The sequence below is a fragment of the Eutrema salsugineum genome, unplaced genomic scaffold (genome assembly GCF_000478725.1).
Source record: "Eutrema salsugineum unplaced genomic scaffold, Eutsalg1_0 scaffold_20, whole genome shotgun sequence".
Lineage (NCBI taxonomy): Eukaryota > Viridiplantae > Streptophyta > Magnoliopsida > Brassicales > Brassicaceae > Eutrema > Eutrema salsugineum.
In genome coordinates this window covers 1,568,260-1,587,708 of record NW_006256828.1, presented here as the reverse complement: position 1 = coordinate 1,587,708, position 19,449 = coordinate 1,568,260, and the positions used below count along the sequence as shown (strand labels likewise).

The 19,449-nt window shown below is 32.4% G+C and overlaps 5 protein-coding genes, 1 non-coding gene and 1 pseudogene across 7 annotated transcripts; 3 read left to right on the top strand and 4 right to left on the bottom strand.

Moving 5' to 3' along the window:
• The first annotated feature begins 3,119 nt into the window (after nucleotides 1-3,119).
• On the top strand, nucleotides 3,120-4,618 carry LOC18015959. Its single transcript, XM_024155189.1, has 3 exons — nucleotides 3,120-3,170; nucleotides 3,263-4,005; nucleotides 4,270-4,618. The coding sequence occupies exons 1-3, from the start codon at nucleotides 3,120-3,122 to the stop codon at nucleotides 4,616-4,618; spliced, it is 1,143 nt and encodes a 380-aa protein (XP_024010957.1).
• Nucleotides 4,619-6,749: 2,131 nt separating this feature from the next.
• LOC18015958 lies at nucleotides 6,750-7,465 on the bottom strand. The gene is made up of 2 exons (XM_006398231.2): nucleotides 7,107-7,465; nucleotides 6,750-7,027 (listed from the first exon to the last, which is right to left on the bottom strand). The coding sequence occupies exons 1-2, from the start codon at nucleotides 7,417-7,419 to the stop codon at nucleotides 7,002-7,004; spliced, it is 339 nt and encodes a 112-aa protein (XP_006398294.1). The 5' UTR covers nucleotides 7,420-7,465; the 3' UTR covers nucleotides 6,750-7,001.
• A 3,759-nt stretch (nucleotides 7,466-11,224) lies between these two features.
• LOC112086435 lies at nucleotides 11,225-11,652 on the bottom strand (annotated as a pseudogene).
• A 555-nt stretch (nucleotides 11,653-12,207) lies between these two features.
• On the bottom strand, nucleotides 12,208-15,412 carry LOC18015956 (triose phosphate/phosphate translocator TPT, chloroplastic). 2 transcript variants are annotated; one of them, XM_006398230.2, is made up of 12 exons: nucleotides 15,028-15,412; nucleotides 14,887-14,952; nucleotides 14,671-14,736; nucleotides 14,332-14,410; nucleotides 13,916-14,036; nucleotides 13,703-13,798; nucleotides 13,498-13,610; nucleotides 13,315-13,392; nucleotides 13,097-13,213; nucleotides 12,899-12,998; nucleotides 12,661-12,761; nucleotides 12,208-12,536 (listed from the first exon to the last, which is right to left on the bottom strand). In XM_006398230.2, exons 1-12 carry the CDS (start codon nucleotides 15,294-15,296, stop codon nucleotides 12,519-12,521), a joined length of 1,224 nt encoding a protein of 407 aa, XP_006398293.1. In that variant the 5' UTR covers nucleotides 15,297-15,412; the 3' UTR covers nucleotides 12,208-12,518. The 2 variants fall into 2 exon arrangements, with proteins under 2 accessions (XP_006398293.1, XP_006398292.1); XM_006398229.2 differs by having other exon boundaries at nucleotides 15,021-15,331.
• On the top strand, nucleotides 14,126-14,197 carry TRNAP-UGG. Its single transcript has one exon. It is a non-coding gene; the product is annotated as a tRNA-Pro (tRNA).
• Nucleotides 15,413-16,137: 725 nt separating the features above from the next.
• Nucleotides 16,138-18,177, top strand: LOC18015957 (pentatricopeptide repeat-containing protein At5g46100). The gene is made up of 2 exons (XM_006398227.2): nucleotides 16,138-16,332; nucleotides 16,625-18,177. Exon 2 carries the CDS (start codon nucleotides 16,651-16,653, stop codon nucleotides 18,067-18,069), a length of 1,419 nt encoding a protein of 472 aa, XP_006398290.1. The 5' UTR covers nucleotides 16,138-16,332; nucleotides 16,625-16,650; the 3' UTR covers nucleotides 18,070-18,177.
• Nucleotides 17,810-18,981, bottom strand: LOC18015955 (protein DMP6). The gene has a single exon (XM_006398228.2). It carries the CDS (start codon nucleotides 18,827-18,829, stop codon nucleotides 18,197-18,199), a length of 633 nt encoding a protein of 210 aa, XP_006398291.1. The 5' UTR covers nucleotides 18,830-18,981; the 3' UTR covers nucleotides 17,810-18,196.
• Between the last annotated feature and the right edge of the window lie 468 nt (nucleotides 18,982-19,449).

Here is a 19,449-nt window from a genome sequence, read left to right as displayed (position 1 = left end):
AATTTGTAAAATAATTAAATGGGACAGATTCTTACGTGGTTGTCCCAAGCTTGGTCCTTGTTGTAGATGATTGCAGATCCGAACTCAAGTGAACGAAGAACATAGCAAAAATGGAGAGCAGCAAGAAAGAGGATTACAGCAACAAAGAAAATGCAGCGCCATTTTTGGAGAGAGGGATCAAAGTGGAGAGTTTCTGATTTAGGGTAAAATCTCATTTATATAATAGAGCAAAAATATCCGGTTATATCTGGTTAGGTTAATTATTTCCAGTTTAAATTAATATTTTATTTTAATTTTGTTTACGGTTTGAGCAGACTTATAAAGAAGTCTACAATCCTATTTTAAAATTATTCACTTTTGATGTTTATCTTAGATGGTTTAAAATGATTTATTTTTATTAAATTATAATTTATATAGATCATACTTGTTGACATTTGATTTATAGAAACAAATTTCAGTTTAAATTATTTTGTATAATTTTAAATTTTAAATATAAGATTTAATAATATAGCAGACTTCTTATAAGTCTGCTCTACAGACTTCATTAATATTTGCAGACTTCGTAGGGTTAAAATTGTAATAGAGGCCTCCGTTTTTTTGTTTACTCATGTAGGAGATAATAGTAATTTCTCTACCTCTTTGACCTATTTTTGCAATAGGTTGAATTTGGGTATACTTTTGCATTTGCATTCAAATTGTTGGTTATTTTTAGCAATTCCCCCATATTTGATGGGGTTTGTGTGTCAAAGGTTTTCGAATCAGGGTTGGAGTGAAAAAAAAAAATCATAAAAACAAAATATTATAATTAGATCAGGAAATGCTACTTTTGTTCGAAAATAATGAGTAAAATGATTATAGAAGTCATTTTTTCTTGGTTAATTGTAGGGCATCCAAATTATGTTATAAATTTTAAAAAATTTGAAAAATTGTTAAATAATCAATAATTAACAGAAATAAATGCAAAATATGTTTGATAACTATATTAGGTAATAATCAAACTCTATATACATTTTGCGAACTTTGGTAACTTATATTTTTGTTTTACTATTTCTAACGTAAAATTGATAAAATTTGAATATAATATAATGATGATTGGATGATATTTATAATGCCAAAACTTAAAATGAATTCTAATTTAAAAGCTCATTAATATGTTTTTGTATTTTTTATTGTAATATTTCTTTGGAGTGATGATATAAATTAATTTTTCAGATTTTAATATTCATTTGTAAATGGAAAAAATGAAATACAATTTTCATTATGAAATATGTATTTGATTTAAACGATACCGATATAGATTTTTATTTTGTCTTGAATGATTTTTAAATTGGTTAAACTACCAAATCAATTAAAAAAAAATTAGCTCAACTAGAATGATTTTCACAAAAGTATTAAGAGAATAGAAAATAATTGATGAAAATATTGACTGCATAGTTTTGGTTAAATATTTTGTTAATTTAAAACCTAAATATATAGTGGTAAACATGAAATTCGTAAGAATAATGTTTGCCACATTTTTTAAAAATTTATAATTCGATAAAATGGGTCAATATCATTTAAAAATAAAAAATTGAAAATAATATATTTATTTTGGAAATGAAAGAACTGAAAAACTAATATTGATTTAACAATGTATATAAAAGCATCACCATAAAAATTATATGATTATGCATATTAATCAAGTGAAACATAAGTTAAATGTGAATGTCATAAATATAATTGTTTAGTAAATGAATTTTTTTTCTTCAAAAGTATCCCAAAAGATTTTATTGTGAGGAGACGTCAGCATAAGTTTTATTTTTCCAATTCAATTTCTTAGTTTCGAAATGGTTTTTGATTATAGTACTTCCCAGTGTTCAAAAAATCGGTCTAGGCAGCCGCCTAGGCGGCTAGTCGGGGTTAGCCGATCCGATTTTCATAAAATCAGTGAAGCAGATCCGGTTTAATAAAAAATCGGAAAAAATCAGAAAAATCGAACCAAATCGGTAAAATTGGTCAAATTAGACTAACTATTTTTTATCTTTTTTCAGTCAATTTTTACGGTTTTGGATAGTAAACCAACATCGGTTTACAGAAAAGAGAAAAAAAGATTTGAAACGTGGATTAGGGTTAATAACTTAATATAATCATCCTTGTTCCTCCCTACTACTTCACCTTCATAAACTACAAGAGGGGATCATTATTCTCTATTGCTGAACTCTACGAATTTTCTCTTTATCTATTTGTATATATTAAATAACTATATTGTATTCTCTTAATTTGTCTTTTCATCTTTGTTTACTTTGTTTGTGCTCTGTTTCAAGTTTCAACTTTCAATTTTAACGATGAGCCTAGAGGAGATATCGATTCCGACGATGAAAATAATATAACTACTGATTTTGAATTTGAGTCTAAAAATGAGCATGTATGGACGTGTTTAAAGAGTAAGTTAGATAGATTTCTCTTTGCTTTACATTTTTAAAGTTTTTGGATTAAAACTTATTTTAGTTTGAAGAATTTGATGATTTTTAGTTTGATTTCTTTGTTGAACTTTATTCTATAATTTTATTTATTAATTTTTCTTACTTTTTATTCAAACATAAATTTTGATAAAATAATTTTTAAGAAAACAATTAAAACATTTTTAAAAATATGATATATAGATAGAAAATTTATAAAAATTAACGAAAATTTTGCTAATGCCTAGACTCCACCTAGTCTCCGACTAATCCGCCTAGGCGCTAGTCTCCTATCACCCACCTAGCCACTGCCTAGCGATTTTTTCAACATTGGTACTTCCTAAACAGTTGTTACCTCCTTTAACTTGATGTCCAAGACGTAATATCTTTATGCAATTAACTCTTATTTTACAACTTGGAAGAGTTGTGATTACTCTTTCTTTTTTTGTCCTTTGGTCGAAATATTGTGATTCTTTTTTTCAACTATGTGTAATTATTAATTTCCTTAAGAAACTTCTTCTCTTAATATTATTCTTTAAATGTAACCTTGGCATCCAAGGCTTTGACTCTACGTCTCTGTATAGAAGTCACATGAGGATTGAGGCACATACATACACACATGAGGATTGAGGCACATACATACACAAACACACACACATTATATAGTTAGGATTTTCGAAAATGTCTCAAATTCTCAGCCAAGTCTTGAAGCCTGTCTACAAAAATATCATCGTAAGTCTTTCTTTCTTTCTATAACTATTTGATTATTTGTATGATTAGCAACCTATATACGTAATTAATTACATCATTTTTGTTTTCTGTAGAAACACTACACCAACAAGAATATGGTTCGGTGGTGTTCATCTACGTCAATATACCCATATCTGTCAATTGACCACCTCCTTAATATCCCAGAGTCTCCGGATGGTTGCGTAGCAAGAAGGTCCGGATCAGATGGTGAAAATGAAATCATCATCAAGAACAAGAATCTCGCTAAAGAGACCCTTAACGCAATGACCTCCGGATTTAATCAAAGTGGAGTGATTATTCGCATGAAGGAAAAAACAATCCTCCGTGATACCGAAAAAGTTCGTCTAAACATCTATTATAAGCCCTCTAACCCTAAAGCAAAATTTGTGAACGTTCATCTACCTCCTCTTCCCAAAGGTTGCCAAACCCAAAACCTAGAAATGTCCTCTCTTCCTGACCTAGAAAATGAAGATTGGGTAGTCGTTATCAAGTTGGGATCTCAGCTTAAGCTCTATAGGCATAAGGACTTGCGGTGGATCGATATCGAAACCGGCACGCATGAGAGTGTAAGCCCATACTCAAGTCTCATGTATTCTAAGAAAGATCAAAGGTTCTACGTTCCATCTCCTGGAGGAGACTGGTTGTGCTCCTTTGACCAAGACTTCGAGGAGGAGGAGGAGATCGAGCTCAAGTACGATATCATGGAAAGAGAAGATTATCCCCAGTATATGTTGAACGAGTTGGAGGATATGAATTCGTTTACCAAGATAGACCATCTTGTGGAGTCACCTTCCGGTGAAAAATTTCTCATCTCATGGTACATATATCTAAACTTTTGTTTCTTTTTTTCTTTCTTAACACTATATATAGTTGAAATTCAAGAAAACTCTTGAAACTCCTTTATTAGACCGTATCATTTAATCCGTCTTGTAGTTGTCTTGTGTTATGACCTCGAATCCATAGGCTCCCAAGTCCCAACACCTAGTTTTAGGATACATTTGTAAAAATCACATTTTTTGCATAAAAGAAAAAGAACAAAAGAAGTTTTATATTCATTGATGGCTCTCTTATGTTCTGAAAGGTACTACGGAGACGAGATCGCGTTATACGAAGGAGCGAGAACAGTCATGCACAGAACAAAGCGATTCATGGTGTTTAAAGAAAAAGAAACGGAAAATAAGTATAAATCTATGGTTTACACAGAAAACATTGGAGATATTTGTATCTTTCTTGGACATGGTGAACCTTTGTGTGTCCCAGCGAGCTCATCTCCAGGTCTTAAGGCTAACTGCATCTATTTCGTGGGACATAACTATGGTGTTTACGATATCACCACCCAAATTTGCACTCTATTCTCCACAGAGGAAGGCCCATTAAGATCCAATGAATTTCCTTATTGGCCTCATCCATTTTCTCTCACTCCTCACTAATATGGTGTTGTGTGTCTTTTTTTATATATTAGTTTAATAATATTCTTTTGTTTATGTTTCAGTTGAAAGTCTTAGTATTTTAAACTACTTTGATAGAAAACCGGTTGTATGTTTTTTTTTTTTGAAGAATATTATGAAAATGGATTATCTTTTTTGCATTTACTTTAATCACGTTTGTATATATTGAACGATTTTTATCTTCGATAGCTTTACCTTGATTCTTCAATACTTGAAAACATAATTTCCTTAAGAACATTGATTCGTTATACGAATACAGTAAATACATAATACTAGTAAAAAATAATCTCAACCTTACTAATAAAAACAGTAACTTATGTCAATTTGTGGATACTGTAGCACCAATCGAATCTGATCCAAGTGATTTGGTGTCAAAACTTCAGTTTTCAAGTATACTGGGTAGGAGGCTATATACCATGCAAGATTTGATTTTTAATAAAAAAAAAAAAAAGTAGAATCGCTTGTTACTTCTTAGGCAGCTGATCTTACAAAAACTTGAGAACACATCACAGTATTAAATTCTTGCTTTTATTTGCTCAATCTATGTTGGTATCGTCTCGTATCGTGTGGACATATTTTTAATTCCCAATTATTTAGTATGGGTATTAGAAAAAACAAAACAAAATTTTATTTTTAGTTTGATTCTAAAAGCAACATGTTCCTTATCACTTATAAAAGTTAAGAAGAATTTTAGTCAAAGTTAAACAACTTTATTCTATTATATAATTAGAGAGTTTTTATCAGCAGAACAAAAAACTAAAGTTAAAGATACAATTTAATTTACATATTTTGAAATAATTATTATTTTTAATTTAAAAAAGAAAAAAAACACTAACACTAAAATTATTTAATTAATTTATATACTTTTTATAATTATTATTTTTCATCAAAAAAATAAGAGTAAAAATTGAAAAAAAAAAGAAGTTAGAAAAAATGACGATGAAAAAAAAATAAAAAAAAAATGGAAAATAATACTATCTCCGTTTCATAATAAGTGTCATTGTGACACATTTCAGACAGATTAATAAATTAATAAAATACACAAATATATCCCTAATTAGTTTACTTTTATAACATTTAATTACAAAGACTATTATCTTTAAATGAGGGATAAAACAGAAAATAAAATAAAAAGTTACATTGAAAATGTAAAATGACACTCTTTTTGAAACAAAAAATGAAATCTAAAACGACACTTATTATGAAACGGAGGGAGTAAGAAATTAGGAGAAAAAAAATCAATATATAAAGAATATGTCATTCATAATTGATTGATTGTAATTAGTCGTGGAACGGAACCAGATATCCGGATTTTTCAAGGTATCCGAATCCAGCTCCGGATTTTTCAAGGTATCTGAATCCGGATCCGGATCTGCTGGATAATCAATTCTACTATCCGGATCCGGATCTGAAAACTCCGGATATCTGGTTTGAACCGAATATTTACAGATATCCGACCGGATATCTGGTTTCTTTGATTTATTTTTTTTTTTCAATTTTTAAAAATTATAATGAGATAACATAGATAATTAAAATGTATCATCACAGAAAAAATTACAAATAGCAAAAATTAAAAAGCATTCAAATAGCACAAAGTTTAAAAGTTTACATAACAAAAGAGAAAATAGTAATAGAGAAGTTAATTTTTTTTCATGTCCATGTGCTATCCATTTTTATGTTATTCTCTCACAATCTGAAATAGAAAATTATCATGCAATATGAATTTCAATCATATGTAAAAGAGTTAAACCAAAAACAATTTTAAAGTTAATTTTTTTAAATAAATAAATATTATCAAAAATAAATAAATATTTAAGAAACGGATAACGGATAATGAATACCCGGTTTCAAACATTTTTATTATACGGATCCGTATCCGAAATAACCGAATACTTAATTTCACTATCCGGATTCGGATCCGAATTACACGGATATTCGATTTTCTGAATTGGATATGACCGGATATCGGATCGGAGATCGGATACCTGATAATAATTCCAAACCTAAATGTAATGATGTTTCTCAACTGAAACCAGTAATTTTGGTCAAATTGGGTATGTTCGTTTTTTAACGCATCGACGCAATTTGACGATCAGGAAAAAGCATTGCCGTTGTCTACTGTAGTACAGTGATGCCACCAAAGCCGGCGACTACGATTCCCATTTTTTTCCTTCTCCAAATTGAGTGTTCTCGAATAGAACACTTATATAAAAACAAAATAACTAAGAAAACCCCAATTTATAATAGAATATCTAGTCATTATTTTTAACCATGAAAATAGTACTCTTTTCAACATAGTAATTCTAATGAATTAGATAGAGATATGAGAAAGAGAGTTGAACTATTCCAATGCAGGTTTCTGATCTCATGCATCACCAGGAACTTTATAAACTGAAACATCAATTAAAAAAAAAAGATTATATGAGGAGAAGATGATGAGAGTCGAGAAGGTAGATTTAATTACACTTACTTCCACAGTAAGACCCAGGGACTAAAATGTCGCCGCAAGCATGAGAGAGTTTGGGAAGCCTATTTACGTCATAGTTTTGCAAGAAAACTTTTGTAACACTTTGGCATATACATTTCATCTTGTTTCTTTGTATATTTCTGCAACAAAGTTTTGATGGAGGACTCCATGGATAACCAAGAATCAGAGATTCGCCACAATATTGCAAATCTTCAGAAATTTGTGTTGCATCACACGCAGCATCAATTTGGGATGATATAGATGTAGTCACCAACAATGTTAACATTAACACATGGAAGGTATAGGTCCTCACCATTATCTCTATTATTTGTGTTTCTTCTATATGCTTTTGTCCTTGAAAATCCTAGCGGATGCTTGGAATACATATAAGCATTTTATAAACCCAATTTAAGGAAATATCAAATCTCACAACAATTATAGTCAATCAAGGCATATTAATAACTCATTTACCAATTTCAGAAAAGTCAAAAATAATTTCAAATTTACAGAGAAAATCAAATGAAGACAAAAACAGAAAATTAGGTAAGAAATTAAAAAAAAAGAATCACAATACTGCCAAAATAAAAGATAATATGAATTATTTAACAAAAAGTACAAAAGGATACCTCCTCTGATGTTATGTGGTCTCCGAGCGAGGGAAAAGTTGTTTGACAAAAAATTCATCGAAATCTAAGGCAATGGTTTGTACAATTCCTTGTTTATTTAAAAACCAAATCAAAATCAACTGGAAGAATGAGACACTAACACGAATCACCGTGGAAGTTAAAACAAAAAAACTAGCGTTAATCTCGTGTCTGGTTATGCCAATTAATAAGAAACAAGTAGTGAATTTTTCAACCCGATATAACTTTTTATTTGATTATTTGAAAATTTAATAGTAGTTTTATTTGTTTTTTATTTTCTATTGTTGAATATATTTGTTTGTTAAATTTTCTTGCATTTTAATGTTTGAAGAAATGATCGTAAAAACAATGTAAAAGATAATAGATAAAATATATTAGTATCTAAATAATTTAGTTTAAATAGTTTTGAGATATTTTGATCACTGTTCTATATAATTTAGACGTAGTTTTTTAAGTACCGTATGAACTTATTCGATTTTGATCACTGTTCTATGTATTTTAGACATAGTTTTTTAAATTATTATATAAACTTAATCGAAGAAAAAAAAGAGATTAAAAATTTTAAAAAGGTGTGAAAGAATTAGAAAGAAGTCGTACATATTTATACAATGAAGTCGAAAACCCTAATCTAGACATTACAAATACCGTCATTCTATTAGACTATTTATTGATTTTTATTTTTTGTTAGATTTTTATTAAATTTGGGTTTTATAAATTTTTAGAAACAATTTGATTGACAATAGAATGAAGCATTAAACCACAATAATTTAGAGTGGATTGTTTTATGTTATTTTAACACATCATCAGATAAGAACCAATAAAAAATAATATGTAATTAAAATGGGGTTAAAAAGTCTTTTTGCAGTTGACACTCATTTTGGAGATGACACATAAGCAAAACATTCTGAAACTTGTTGTGGACTCAGCACCTAAGCAAATCACTATACAAATAAGCGATATTTCATTAGTTAGAGATGATTTCCTTTTTTTTTAACGACATTGCATTAGTTAGAAATGATTTTTTTCAGATTCTTTTTTTTTTTACTTTTTTGTTATATCTATTTTTTCTAATTTTGGTTTTATAAAATTTTAAAAATTGTTTAATTTGACATGGAAATTAAGTATTAAAATATAATAATTTAGACCGGTTTTTTTTTTAAGTTTATTTTATACATCATCATATAAAAACCAATAAAAAATAACATATAATTGAAAAATATGGCTAAGTGATCTTTTTACAGCCGAAACTAATTTTGGAACTGACACGTAAACATAAAGTTTTGAAACTTGATGTGAACGCAAATCATTACACAAATAAGTATATAGACGTCGATATAGTTCTTTCGATTTTGCTAGTTTGAAGTTAAATAAATTTTTAATAATTTGCCACCACCAATTCGAATCTGGTCCACGTGGTTGGTTTCTAAACTTTAGATTCCACTTACCCTGAGGACCGGTGTTCGAATCTATGTTGGTACCACATTCTCTCTCTCTCTGGACTGTTGTTGTTGTTGCTGCTGCGTTTCACAAGTGAGGTAATCTAAATTACCTTTTTGTTTTTATTCGAGAATAAATAAATTTATTAGTAGTAGGATTATACTTGTTGTTCTATAAAAAAAATGTGTTGTTGCTAAACGCCTACAATATGTATTGCATACGAAATTTGACCAGTTAATGCAGAGGAGAATCAATAAAAAAGAATGCTAATTTTTTTTTTGCTTTCATTTTTTTCAATTTTTTCAGATATAAATAGAGAATTTTACATTTTTAAACTTGATTTTTTCACAGATTACAATCATAGTTTTTCCAGCCTTTAAACTTGAAACTCTATGTATTGCATACTTTTTCAACTTATAAATCATATATTACATACTAAATTTAACCAGTGATAATGGTCTAGTGATTCTAATGGTGATTAAAAATAATAATCAAATCATCGCAAACTAACAATTAACTAAGTGGTAGTGTTTAATTAGTGATTCTCATTTGTGTACGAGTTTCTATGTTGGTCTAGGATCGATTCTCCAAAAAGTGTGAATTATCTAACATCTCCTATGTAAACAGTTGAAATAATGTCATTTTTTATATCGATTAGAAAATCTGGCGAGTATGCTACTATACGCACTTTGGAAAAATAGTTGTCACTGTACTCTGGATCATCCTGATTAATTATCAAAGAAGAAAACAATGACACTATTACAGTCAAATAGTTAAAAAAAAAAAAAAAAAAAAAGTGTCACCAAATCGGACCTGGCCCAAGTGGCTGGGCTGAAGAAAAGTTCCGTTTCTGGATGCTTGGATTCTAGAGTTCGATTTGGTTCTCTGTCCTCTTCACTACTTTCTAATGTCAATACAAATCGTTTGGTTCGGCTTGGTTTGTGTTTGCATACAACGAGGTAATTTAAATTACCTTTTTTTAACTGTTACTTTTTTTTTTGTCAACTACTCAACCTTTATACAAGTGATTTCAGTATTTCACGATATTATAAGCAACTGAAAACATAAGCGAACATTCTTTGCTAAAGTTTTGCCATTGTGTTGTAAAAATAAGCAATATCTTTACTTATGTGATGTAGCGGAAACTTTAAAAAGATAAAATAGTGATCCGTTGATTCTGAGAATACCCGGAAAACTATGATAATCGCGAGATTATTCATTTAGTCTGAGAATATCCGAATAAATCAAGCCTTCTTAGATTCGTTGAGATCTCTTTAGATCTACCAAAAACAAGGAACAAAGAGACAAAAACTCAATTTCATTAATTCATCAAAAACTAAATACAACTTAGATCTAAACGGCTTATTTATAACAAATCTAAAATACTCGAAAACCTTAAAACAATAAAAGGAAATTATTTTAATAATAAAATAAATAATTAAAATATTTGGAATATTTCCAAATATTTATCTGCATCATTATGTGATCAGATTGATCATATCATCAACATATATTGATGTGTTTGCTGCTTTTGACTGGACATCTGAAACCCTACCTGGTGCCATCGCAAGCAATATGTGATCAGATTCAAAGCATATCAACAGTTTTCATCCACCTTAAAATTAATCAATATATCTGCAATCAATATCTCTTTGGATGTTTTCATTTCCATTCATACTATATAATAGTTATAGTTTGTAGAATAAAAATTAAAAAAAAAAATATGGAACGACAACATTACTACTATGAAAAGAAAAAAAAAAACACAATTTGCTTGCAAGATAGTTTGATGACAGAGTTTCTATACAGCATAATTAGAAGATTCGCGCTGCAAAGTCAATACTAATCTTTCATTATGTATTTAACATTTTTAAAGTGGTTAGCCATGATTAAAATCAAAGTAATTCGAACCCTATCTTCGACTCACATGATGAATGTCCAACCATTGAACAATTGTGAGTTTTTTTTTTCAATACAATAACAAAAGTCTCTAAAATAATGAGATTCGTAAAAACAGAACTTGGAATCTTTGTGTCATTTTTAGGGCTGCCAATCCAAGCAGATAACTAAAACAAACAAAAAAATCCCCAAATCATCCAAAATACGAAATAGAAATTCCAAATCATCCAAAAAACAAACAAATCTCAATATCTTTACTTAGAATCTACCATTTCGGTTTCCAAAAGCGTCGCTTCTATAGTAGAATTGATCGTTGTCCTCGTTCTCGTTTGAGTTATCTTCTTCATTGTTGGTGTGACTCGCATGACGACCATAGAGACCATAACCATGTCCTGTATCTCGGATAAAGACTGGCTCTTGCTCTTCTTCCTCATCCGTTGTGCTCCCGTGATTCTCCGGCACTGGTGACATCTCGTTTTGATCGATTAGTTCGGTTAATGTTTGGCGGTTTCTTGGCTGTGTTTGCGTTAGCAAGAAAGATATGATGAAGAAGGTGAAACAGAGAAGGTTTCGTAATTGAACCATTTTTTTGTGGTTTATGTTGGTCTATATACACATATATATAAATTACCAAACGTTTGGTCGAGTTAATTATGCAGCATAGTTAGACGTTAGTCATACTGATACATTACCAAACGTTTGGTAAAAAAAACATGATGAGTTGACAAAAAAAAAATCATAATGATGAGAAAGCAACGGAAAGAGACTAACGAGTTTAATTAGTTTGATTGCTTGATTTGCGCAAAAGCAATTCGAATGATCGACCACCGAAAGTATGTTACACGCTTTTAGAGAATTTCAATTTGAAAAAGTCATCAAATTGGATTATCTTAAATTAATGTATTTACAAAAACGGCTGTAATTAATTATCACAGTCTTCCTCATTTGTCCATTTGCAATTTGCAGTCATTTCAATTAATTTTCAAACCAAAAGATCAGTTGACTAAGAATCTAAGATAGGCTACAGACTTACAGAGTCAACAACCCGGTCTTTCTAGCTCTCACAAGCTAGGGATATTGTTGATTTTAACTTTAATGAAAGAGTATTGGTAACAAAAAAAAAAGGTGTATAAATACATTATTATACTCTTTTACGACGATGAAAAGATTGAATAAATACATTATTATGCTCTTTATCCGTCAAGATAATTGCATATCAGAAGTAATGGAAATGTTCTCCATTAAAAACAAAAGAAGCAGAATAAAAAATTATATATAGCTTTTATGAAAGTGAAAAAAAGAAAGAGGAAAAACTCGAAAACAATGGTTGATGGTACAAATACAACATACTATTGCATTTTGGTTATTTATTATATAAAACATTTATCGGAGGAAATGTTTATGCACCCGTCGACCGCCGTCTGCCTCCGGTTCTCTATGCCGTCTTTCCTTTCTGAAGTTTAAAAAATTTTAAAAAAATACATTTCTAACATTAATCATCTTTTCCTCATTTTTTTATATATTTGTACTTTTGTTAATTTTTCATTTTAAGAAAAAGAGTATGAATATGAACTGACCCGTTTCTCTTCTTCGATCTTGGCCTTAATGATAGAGTACATAGCAACTCCAGCAATGGCTATTCCAGTTCCTATACCTGTCTGTGTCGATATCTTGTTTCCTGCAGATAACATAATCATTTAAAAAAAAATACATTAGTTTTCTCATTTGTGACCACCTTCAAATAAATATATATAGTTCGAGATAGATTTAACTACGGAAACATGAAAAATAAAAAGAGAGTTGTAAATCTGTTACCGAAGATAACGATGGAGAAACCGATCACGAACACACGTTTCAGAACGTTTCCAACCGCGTGAGTCAGCGGTGCGACCCTCTCCAATGTATTAGTAGCCAACTGCAACCGCGGTTTTCTTAGGTTTTACTTTTCCTTTATAAACGCACGTCGTTTTAAGGTCAAAGATTAAAAACATTGAAAATTTGAGTTCATATTACCTGATTGTAGAGATGGTAAAACATACCAACCCAGAAGAGATCAGAGATGAATTTAGTCATACCGACTTTAGCAATCGCGTCGCTGAAACCGTGTTTCAACAGTTGAGGCCCTTCAACCTAACCATAAGATAACCAACAAAAAACCCTAATAAATAATATTGCTTCTACCACACGTAACTAGTGAGAAATGCTATGAGTGAATTTTAAAAAGACTTAACGATGATGGCAGGAGGAATGCAGACGAAGAGAGCGATGATGGAGATGTAAGCGTAAACATTTGTACTGTCCATATCAGTCTGAAAAATCAGACGAACAAAACAAAAAAAAAAAAAGCAAAATCAGGTTTACAAAATTGGTACTTGAAAAACTTAATTAGTAGCGTGAAGAAAAGGATCAAGAACCATGGCTTTCTTGGAGAAGATGCTTCGGTAAGTGAAAGAGATGTTTGAGATCATCGCACTGATGAAACCAAGCCAGTTGAACGATAGCTCGGTTAGCGAAGCCATTGCAACTCCTGCGATTTTCTTAAAGGTTAATCCAAGAAAACTTAGAAAACAAGAAACATAAGAATATGAGAAATGAGTTTGAAATGATCATTGTGGTTACCGAGAACAACAGGAGCTAGAGACAACCATAGTGTTCCGGGGATGGATTGTCCGAGAATGAATTGAGAAGCAGCCGCATTGAAGAATGGCTCAAGCGCTGCATTTATAGGCAAGGACATAAATGCTTAGGATTTTGATTCAATGAAATGAAATAAAATGTTGTATGTACAATATAGTTGTATATCAAATGTTTTTTGAAAGAAAAATTGAGTACCTTTGATGGTGTGAGTGAAGGAGACGGCAACAGCAGCGAAGGAAACGTTGCTAGTGACATGGCCTAAGGCGTGACAGACTGCAACTGGTATCAATACCTTGAGGAGTTTCGAGTCAATTGGCTGCAACCATTGAATCATTCAGAAAATTAGACATGAGCCAAGTAACAACCAATAGGTAAACTAAAATATAATAAGGATTTTCATCAGTTGGGCGTTTGGTCTAGTGGTATGATTCTCGCTTTGGGTGCGAGAGGTCCCGAGTTCGATTCTCGGAACGCCCCACATTTTGCCTTCTTTTTAATTATTTTGTTCTTTAGTTACACTGTTGCTTGTAAGGTGAAAGTAAAACACTAAGCTAAAACTCAAAAGCAACAAACTGACAAAGAGTGTAGTGAGCTATGAAGAAGAAACTTACGGCCCGTTTAGGAAGGCCCACGGACCAGCTTGCCAAGCAGTAGACAACTCCAACGAACAAGTGAATAACAGACACGAAACTGAAAATGACAAAAAGTATTTTTTATCATTTTTTCGTAAATGACAAATGGATTCTCTTGATACAATATTCGGATTCGATTCTTAATTGGACCAGCAGTATATGGTTCGAATCATGTATAAATCAATTTTTTTTAAATAAATTGAATCTCAAAACTTTAATTTACAAATAAACTGATGGAGATAAAGACACTAGATACCAGTGTAAAATGTAAATGTATTTATGTCAAAAGTAAAACTATAATTAAGTGTGTTTACTTACTAGGGATAAGGGAAGTAATTATAGATCTTCTTGTTAAGAATGTTGAAAATCACGTTCAAGAAGTACCTGTGTAAATTATAATAAGTCCAAACAAAAGGGGTTAAACCGTAAATTCATACTCACCGAAATTTGGCGGTAAAATCACACGCAAACTGCTATAGTGCGCATCATCACGTGCGCAGGTTAGTTAATAAGATCGTGAGGGGACACACTCACCACATGAAGAAGAAGAAACCGGTGATGAGCCACGGATACTTCCCGAGAAATCCAACTTTCGTTTCTCTGCGGAACAAAAAACGAGTCAGATCACCGAGTCAAACGAGTCAACACCGAGTGAGCCAGAAACGGACCTCTTACCCAGCGGAATCTCCACCTTCTGCGGCGGCGGCTCTGACCGGCTTGAGAATCTCTCTTTTCTCCGGCGAGCTATCGAGAAGGAGAATCGGACGGAGCTGACGACCGGAGATCAGATTCCCTCCCTCCCCGATTGCTCCGATCGGTTTAGCGAAAGCCGTGAACGACGACGTCGCGGTGCTGAATTGACGGTGGATCGCTCCGATTGGTCGCCTCAATTGAGGATTTCCGGCGACTGTTGCGGTGGCGCGTAGCAGCACGCGTGACTCCATCTTCAGTGGTTTTTAGATGATTTTTGTGTGACAGTGAGAGGGAAGGAAGCGAAATATGAGGTTTTCGCGTATTTCAAGAGTGGATACTTGGTGATCGGACGGCTACGATGATTTTGATTATCTCAATCAAGTGTATTGCGGTCTATGGTGATACAGTGGGATCGATCGTGTAATATGATCCAACGGTGAGGAATGATGAGATTAGATAAGAATCGGAAGATATTGGCTTAGATTGGATGACTGTAGGGTCCATCTTATCTTGAAGTGGATGGCTTAAGAGACACAGTGAGTCTTAGCCAATCGAATTTCCATATCATCATATCATCTGTTTCGTATAATTTTTTTTTTGTTCTTTTTCATTTTGAAGATAAACAGTATTGTACATTTTTGTAGATATTTTTTCTCTTATTTACTTGAGTTGAGTGGTCTTCAAATTACTGAACGTGACAGTCACAAGAAAGTAGATTTTTAGAAAAATTACTTGGTTTAAAGGTATGAATATTTCTGTTAATTTCCTTATTTTTATTGGCTATATGTCGGCATTTGATTTGCAGTTTTAGTGCTTCATAACTTTTCTAGATTTTAAAAATCTTTAACCAAATTAGTTACTCTTTTTGTGATAATTTTTTGTATTTTCTTTCCAAATCCAACAACTATAATAACTAAAAGTAATGGTTCCTGGATTATAATTTGTAGAATATTTTCAAATTGATACAGAAAAAAAAAAAATAGTACAAAATCAAATGACAACATATAATCCATTGTGGGTGTTTAGTAATCCTAAATTTGAAAATACATACAATAAATAATAGATTTTGTTTTAAATTTGATTAATTTATTATGTTGCGGAGTAGAGAAGAGACCCTCTAAGTCATCAAGAGACTCTCATAAGAAATGCCCGCCGTGTTTTTGTTTACCGTCCTCCTATAAACCTTCATCAAAGTCGCTAAACTGGTTATCGATTCTTCTCCGGCGATTGGATTCATCCTCTAGCTCGTTTAACGAGTTCATTGCTGCTTCGTTCGATTCGATCCTGGTGAGTTACGGAGAAGGTTTATATTTAAGTCAGAGAAGTGTTTTGTATTAACCCGCGTAATTTTCATAGACAGACGAGAAAAATTGTTAGTGAGATCGTCGTATTTACCTGTTGATTGCTCTCTCTATTCGTAAGATTTGATGATCGAATGATTTATCTTGCCTTTGTTTTTATGGGTTTTTCGTTTGAGGCTTGTAGAAGCGTTAATGCGCACAAACTGTTCGACTTAATGCGTAGCAGAGATTTTGCGATTGTCTCTCTATAATCGTTTTTTATTATTCACTTCTTGTAGAAAGGCGTCATTTTTTGGCATAATAAATGGGTAGCAAAGAGAAGATGTTCAAGTGGTCAAAAACTATCACGCCTTCACAGGTTATCAAACTGATGAGAGCTGAAAAAGACGTGGAGAAGTTGATTGCGGTTTTTGATTCCGCGACAGCAGAATATGCAAACGGGTTCTTACATGATCAGAGCTCTTTTGGTTACATGGTCTCGAGGTTGGTCTCTGCCAATAAATTCTTAGCAGCTGAGGATCTGGTTGCAAGAATGAAGATTGAGAATTGCGTTGTTAGTGAAGAGATATTGCTTTCGATATGCAGAGGGTATGGACGGGTTCATAGGCCGTTTGATTCTTTAAGGGTTTTTCACAAAATGAAGGATTTTGATTGTGATCCTAGCCAGAAGTCCTACGTCACTGTTCTTGCTATTCTCGTGGAAGAGAATCAGTTAAAATTGGCCTTTAAGTTTTACAAGAACATGAGAGAGATGGGTTTGCCTCCTAACGTTGCATCTCTCAATGTTTTGATCAAAGCCCTCTGCAGAAATGAAGGGACAGTGGATGCTGGTCTTAAGATATTTCATGAAATGCCTAAACGAGGGTGTGATCCGGATTCCTACACGTATGGAACCTTGATTAGTGGTTTGTGTCGATTTGGAAGGATAGATGAGGCGAAGAAGTTATTTAAGGAGATGGTTGAAAAAGACTGTGCGCCAACTGTTGTTACCTATACCTCTATGATTCACGGTTTGTGTGGATCGAAAAATGTTGACGAAGGAATAAGATATCTAGAAGAGATGAAAAGTAGAGGCATCGAGCCGAATGTTTTCACTTATAGTTCTTTGATGGACGGTCTTTGCAAAGATGGACGTCCTTTGCAAGCCATGGAATTATTTGAGATGATGATGGCTAGAGGCTGCAGGCCAAACATGGTAACCTATAGCACTTTGATCAACGGTCTATGTAAGGAGCAGAAGATTCAAGAAGCCGTTGAACTTCTCGATAGAATGAATCTTCAGGGTTTGAAACCCGATGTTGGATTATATGGGAAAGTAATCAGTGGGTTCTGTGCTGTCAGTAAGTTTCCTGAAGCTGCCAATTTCCTTGACGAGATGATTCTTGGGGGAATAACTCCAAATCGTTTAACTTGGAACATCCATGTTAAGACAAGTAATGTAGTAGTCCGAGGTCTTTGTACAAATCATCCAAGTCGCGCATATACTCTTTATCTAAGCATGAGGAGTAGAGGCATCTCGGTGGAGGTTGAAACACTAGACTCTTTGGTGAAGTGTTTGTGTAAAAAGGGTGAGTTTCAGAAAGCTGTTCAATTAGTTAACGAGATAGTGGCTGATGGGTGCGTGCCAAATAAAGGAACATGGAAGCTACTAATAGGTCACACATTGGATAAAACGATTGTAGGAGAAGCTTCAGAAACTCTTCTCAGAGATTTGGAGATCTAAATACAAGGAAGATTAGATGAAGAATATTTTATTAAAGAGATCATCTCAGAAGATTGGTAAAGACAAGATACAACAGAGAATTTCAGATTCCAAAAGCTTTATGAGAATTTGAACATCATTTAGACATTTAGCACTTAGCAGAGAGGGGAAAACCGATACCATGGCGTTTAGTAGGAAATGTAGCAAACATCAGGCTGCAAAAGACTCCTACGGCTACGGGCAAAGATGTGACAAGCTCCGAGACTTCAGCTGATGGGTTGGGGAAGAAACAGTTGACCACATTTTGATCAAACAGAACCACGGCTCCAAACACCAGAAACGACATAATGGCATGTGCGAAGTCTATGAACCGTAGTCTGTAGCTTTTGGAACTTTCTCGAGGAAGATCAGCTTTGCCATCGATTATCCAGAAACCATTGGTTGTGGCAAACCCATAGCAGACATTTCCATTCAGGTCCTTGTAGGAATCAGTGAAGCTAAGTATGAAACAAGAGAATCCGCAGATGAAAACTAGCATTTCTGTCATGAATCTGCTAGCTAGATCGCAGCGTCCACCGTTTGTGAAAATCGGTGATAAGACCTGGTAGGCTAGAACTGTCCCTGTAGGTAAAAGGTTAGCTAGATGAGCTGTGGTCTTAAATGTCTGACCTATTACCTTGTGTATCAAAGTGTTCCTTTCTATATCAGGAAACTCTTGAGCCTTCAAGAGTGGAACTTTCTCTTCCTTGATCCCAGCTTCTTCATCAACCTTGGTCGCCATAACACTCAAGATCCAACTCTCTTTCTTTTTCTAGGTGCTTTTTTATTTCTCTGTTTCCGGCAAATGGTTGAGTATATTAATATAACTGTGGCTGCTTCCTTTATTATGCATTGCAAGCAAACCTAAGTACTTGTTTAAGTGATTTAATTTTGTTGCCTATTCAAAGGATTATAGGTTGTGTGTAAAAAATACATCATCCAATAATTTTTTAAGGTTTGGGTAGATTTTATGACTGTAAGGACCATCTTATCTTGAAGTGGATGGCTTGTTAAGGAATCGTACCTTACCATTGAGTGGTCTGAAAATTCTAAACGTTATAAACGTGACAGTCACAAGAAAGTAACTTTATCTTTTTTTTTTGTTCTCTGTGTAAAAAAAACATTCCTTTTTTAAAAATATAATTCTTATGTATGGATATGCAAAAACAAATTTTTACTATATTTTCCTATGATTACTGGTTTTTCTGTCGGCATTTGATTTGCTGCTCCAGCATTTCATATATTCTTTTATAGTTTTTTTCATATTTAATCTAAGTTATTGCTTTTTCTTTTTCTTTTTTGTAATGTATTTTTCTTACATCTCAAAAAATAAACCGAATAAATATAAATACAAATGATTTT

What these genes read in the sequence shown, in the direction of transcription:
- LOC18015959 (XM_024155189.1), top strand. Translation starts at nt 3,120, where the DNA reads ATGTCTCAAATTCTCAGCCAAGTCTTGAAGCCTGTCTACAAAAATATC. An exon ending in CTGTCTACAAAAATATCATC is followed by an intron (nt 3,171 to 3,262) that starts GTAAGTCTTTCT and finishes TGTTTTCTGTAG; the next exon opens with AAACACTACACCAACAAGAA. An exon ending in GAAAAATTTCTCATCTCATG is followed by an intron (nt 4,006 to 4,269) that starts GTACATATATCT and finishes ATGTTCTGAAAG; the next exon opens with GTACTACGGAGACGAGATCG.
- LOC18015955 (XM_006398228.2), bottom strand. Translation starts at nt 18,829, where the DNA reads ATGGCGACCAAGGTTGATGAAGAAGCTGGGATCAAGGAAGAGAAAGTT.
- LOC18015956 (XM_006398230.2), bottom strand. Translation starts at nt 15,296, where the DNA reads ATGGAGTCACGCGTGCTGCTACGCGCCACCGCAACAGTCGCCGGAAAT. An exon ending in AATTACTTCCCTTATCCCTA is followed by an intron (nt 14,411 to 14,670) that starts GTAAGTAAACAC and finishes TGTCATTTTCAG; the next exon opens with TTTCGTGTCTGTTATTCACT. An exon ending in TGGGCCTTCCTAAACGGGCC is followed by an intron (nt 14,037 to 14,331) that starts GTAAGTTTCTTC and finishes CAATGGTTGCAG; the next exon opens with CCAATTGACTCGAAACTCCT.
- LOC18015957 (XM_006398227.2), top strand. Translation starts at nt 16,651, where the DNA reads ATGGGTAGCAAAGAGAAGATGTTCAAGTGGTCAAAAACTATCACGCCT.
- LOC18015958 (XM_006398231.2), bottom strand. Translation starts at nt 7,419, where the DNA reads ATGGTGAGGACCTATACCTTCCATGTGTTAATGTTAACATTGTTGGTG. An exon ending in CCCTGGGTCTTACTGTGGAA is followed by an intron (nt 7,028 to 7,106) that starts GTAAGTGTAATT and finishes TTGATGTTTCAG; the next exon opens with TTTATAAAGTTCCTGGTGAT.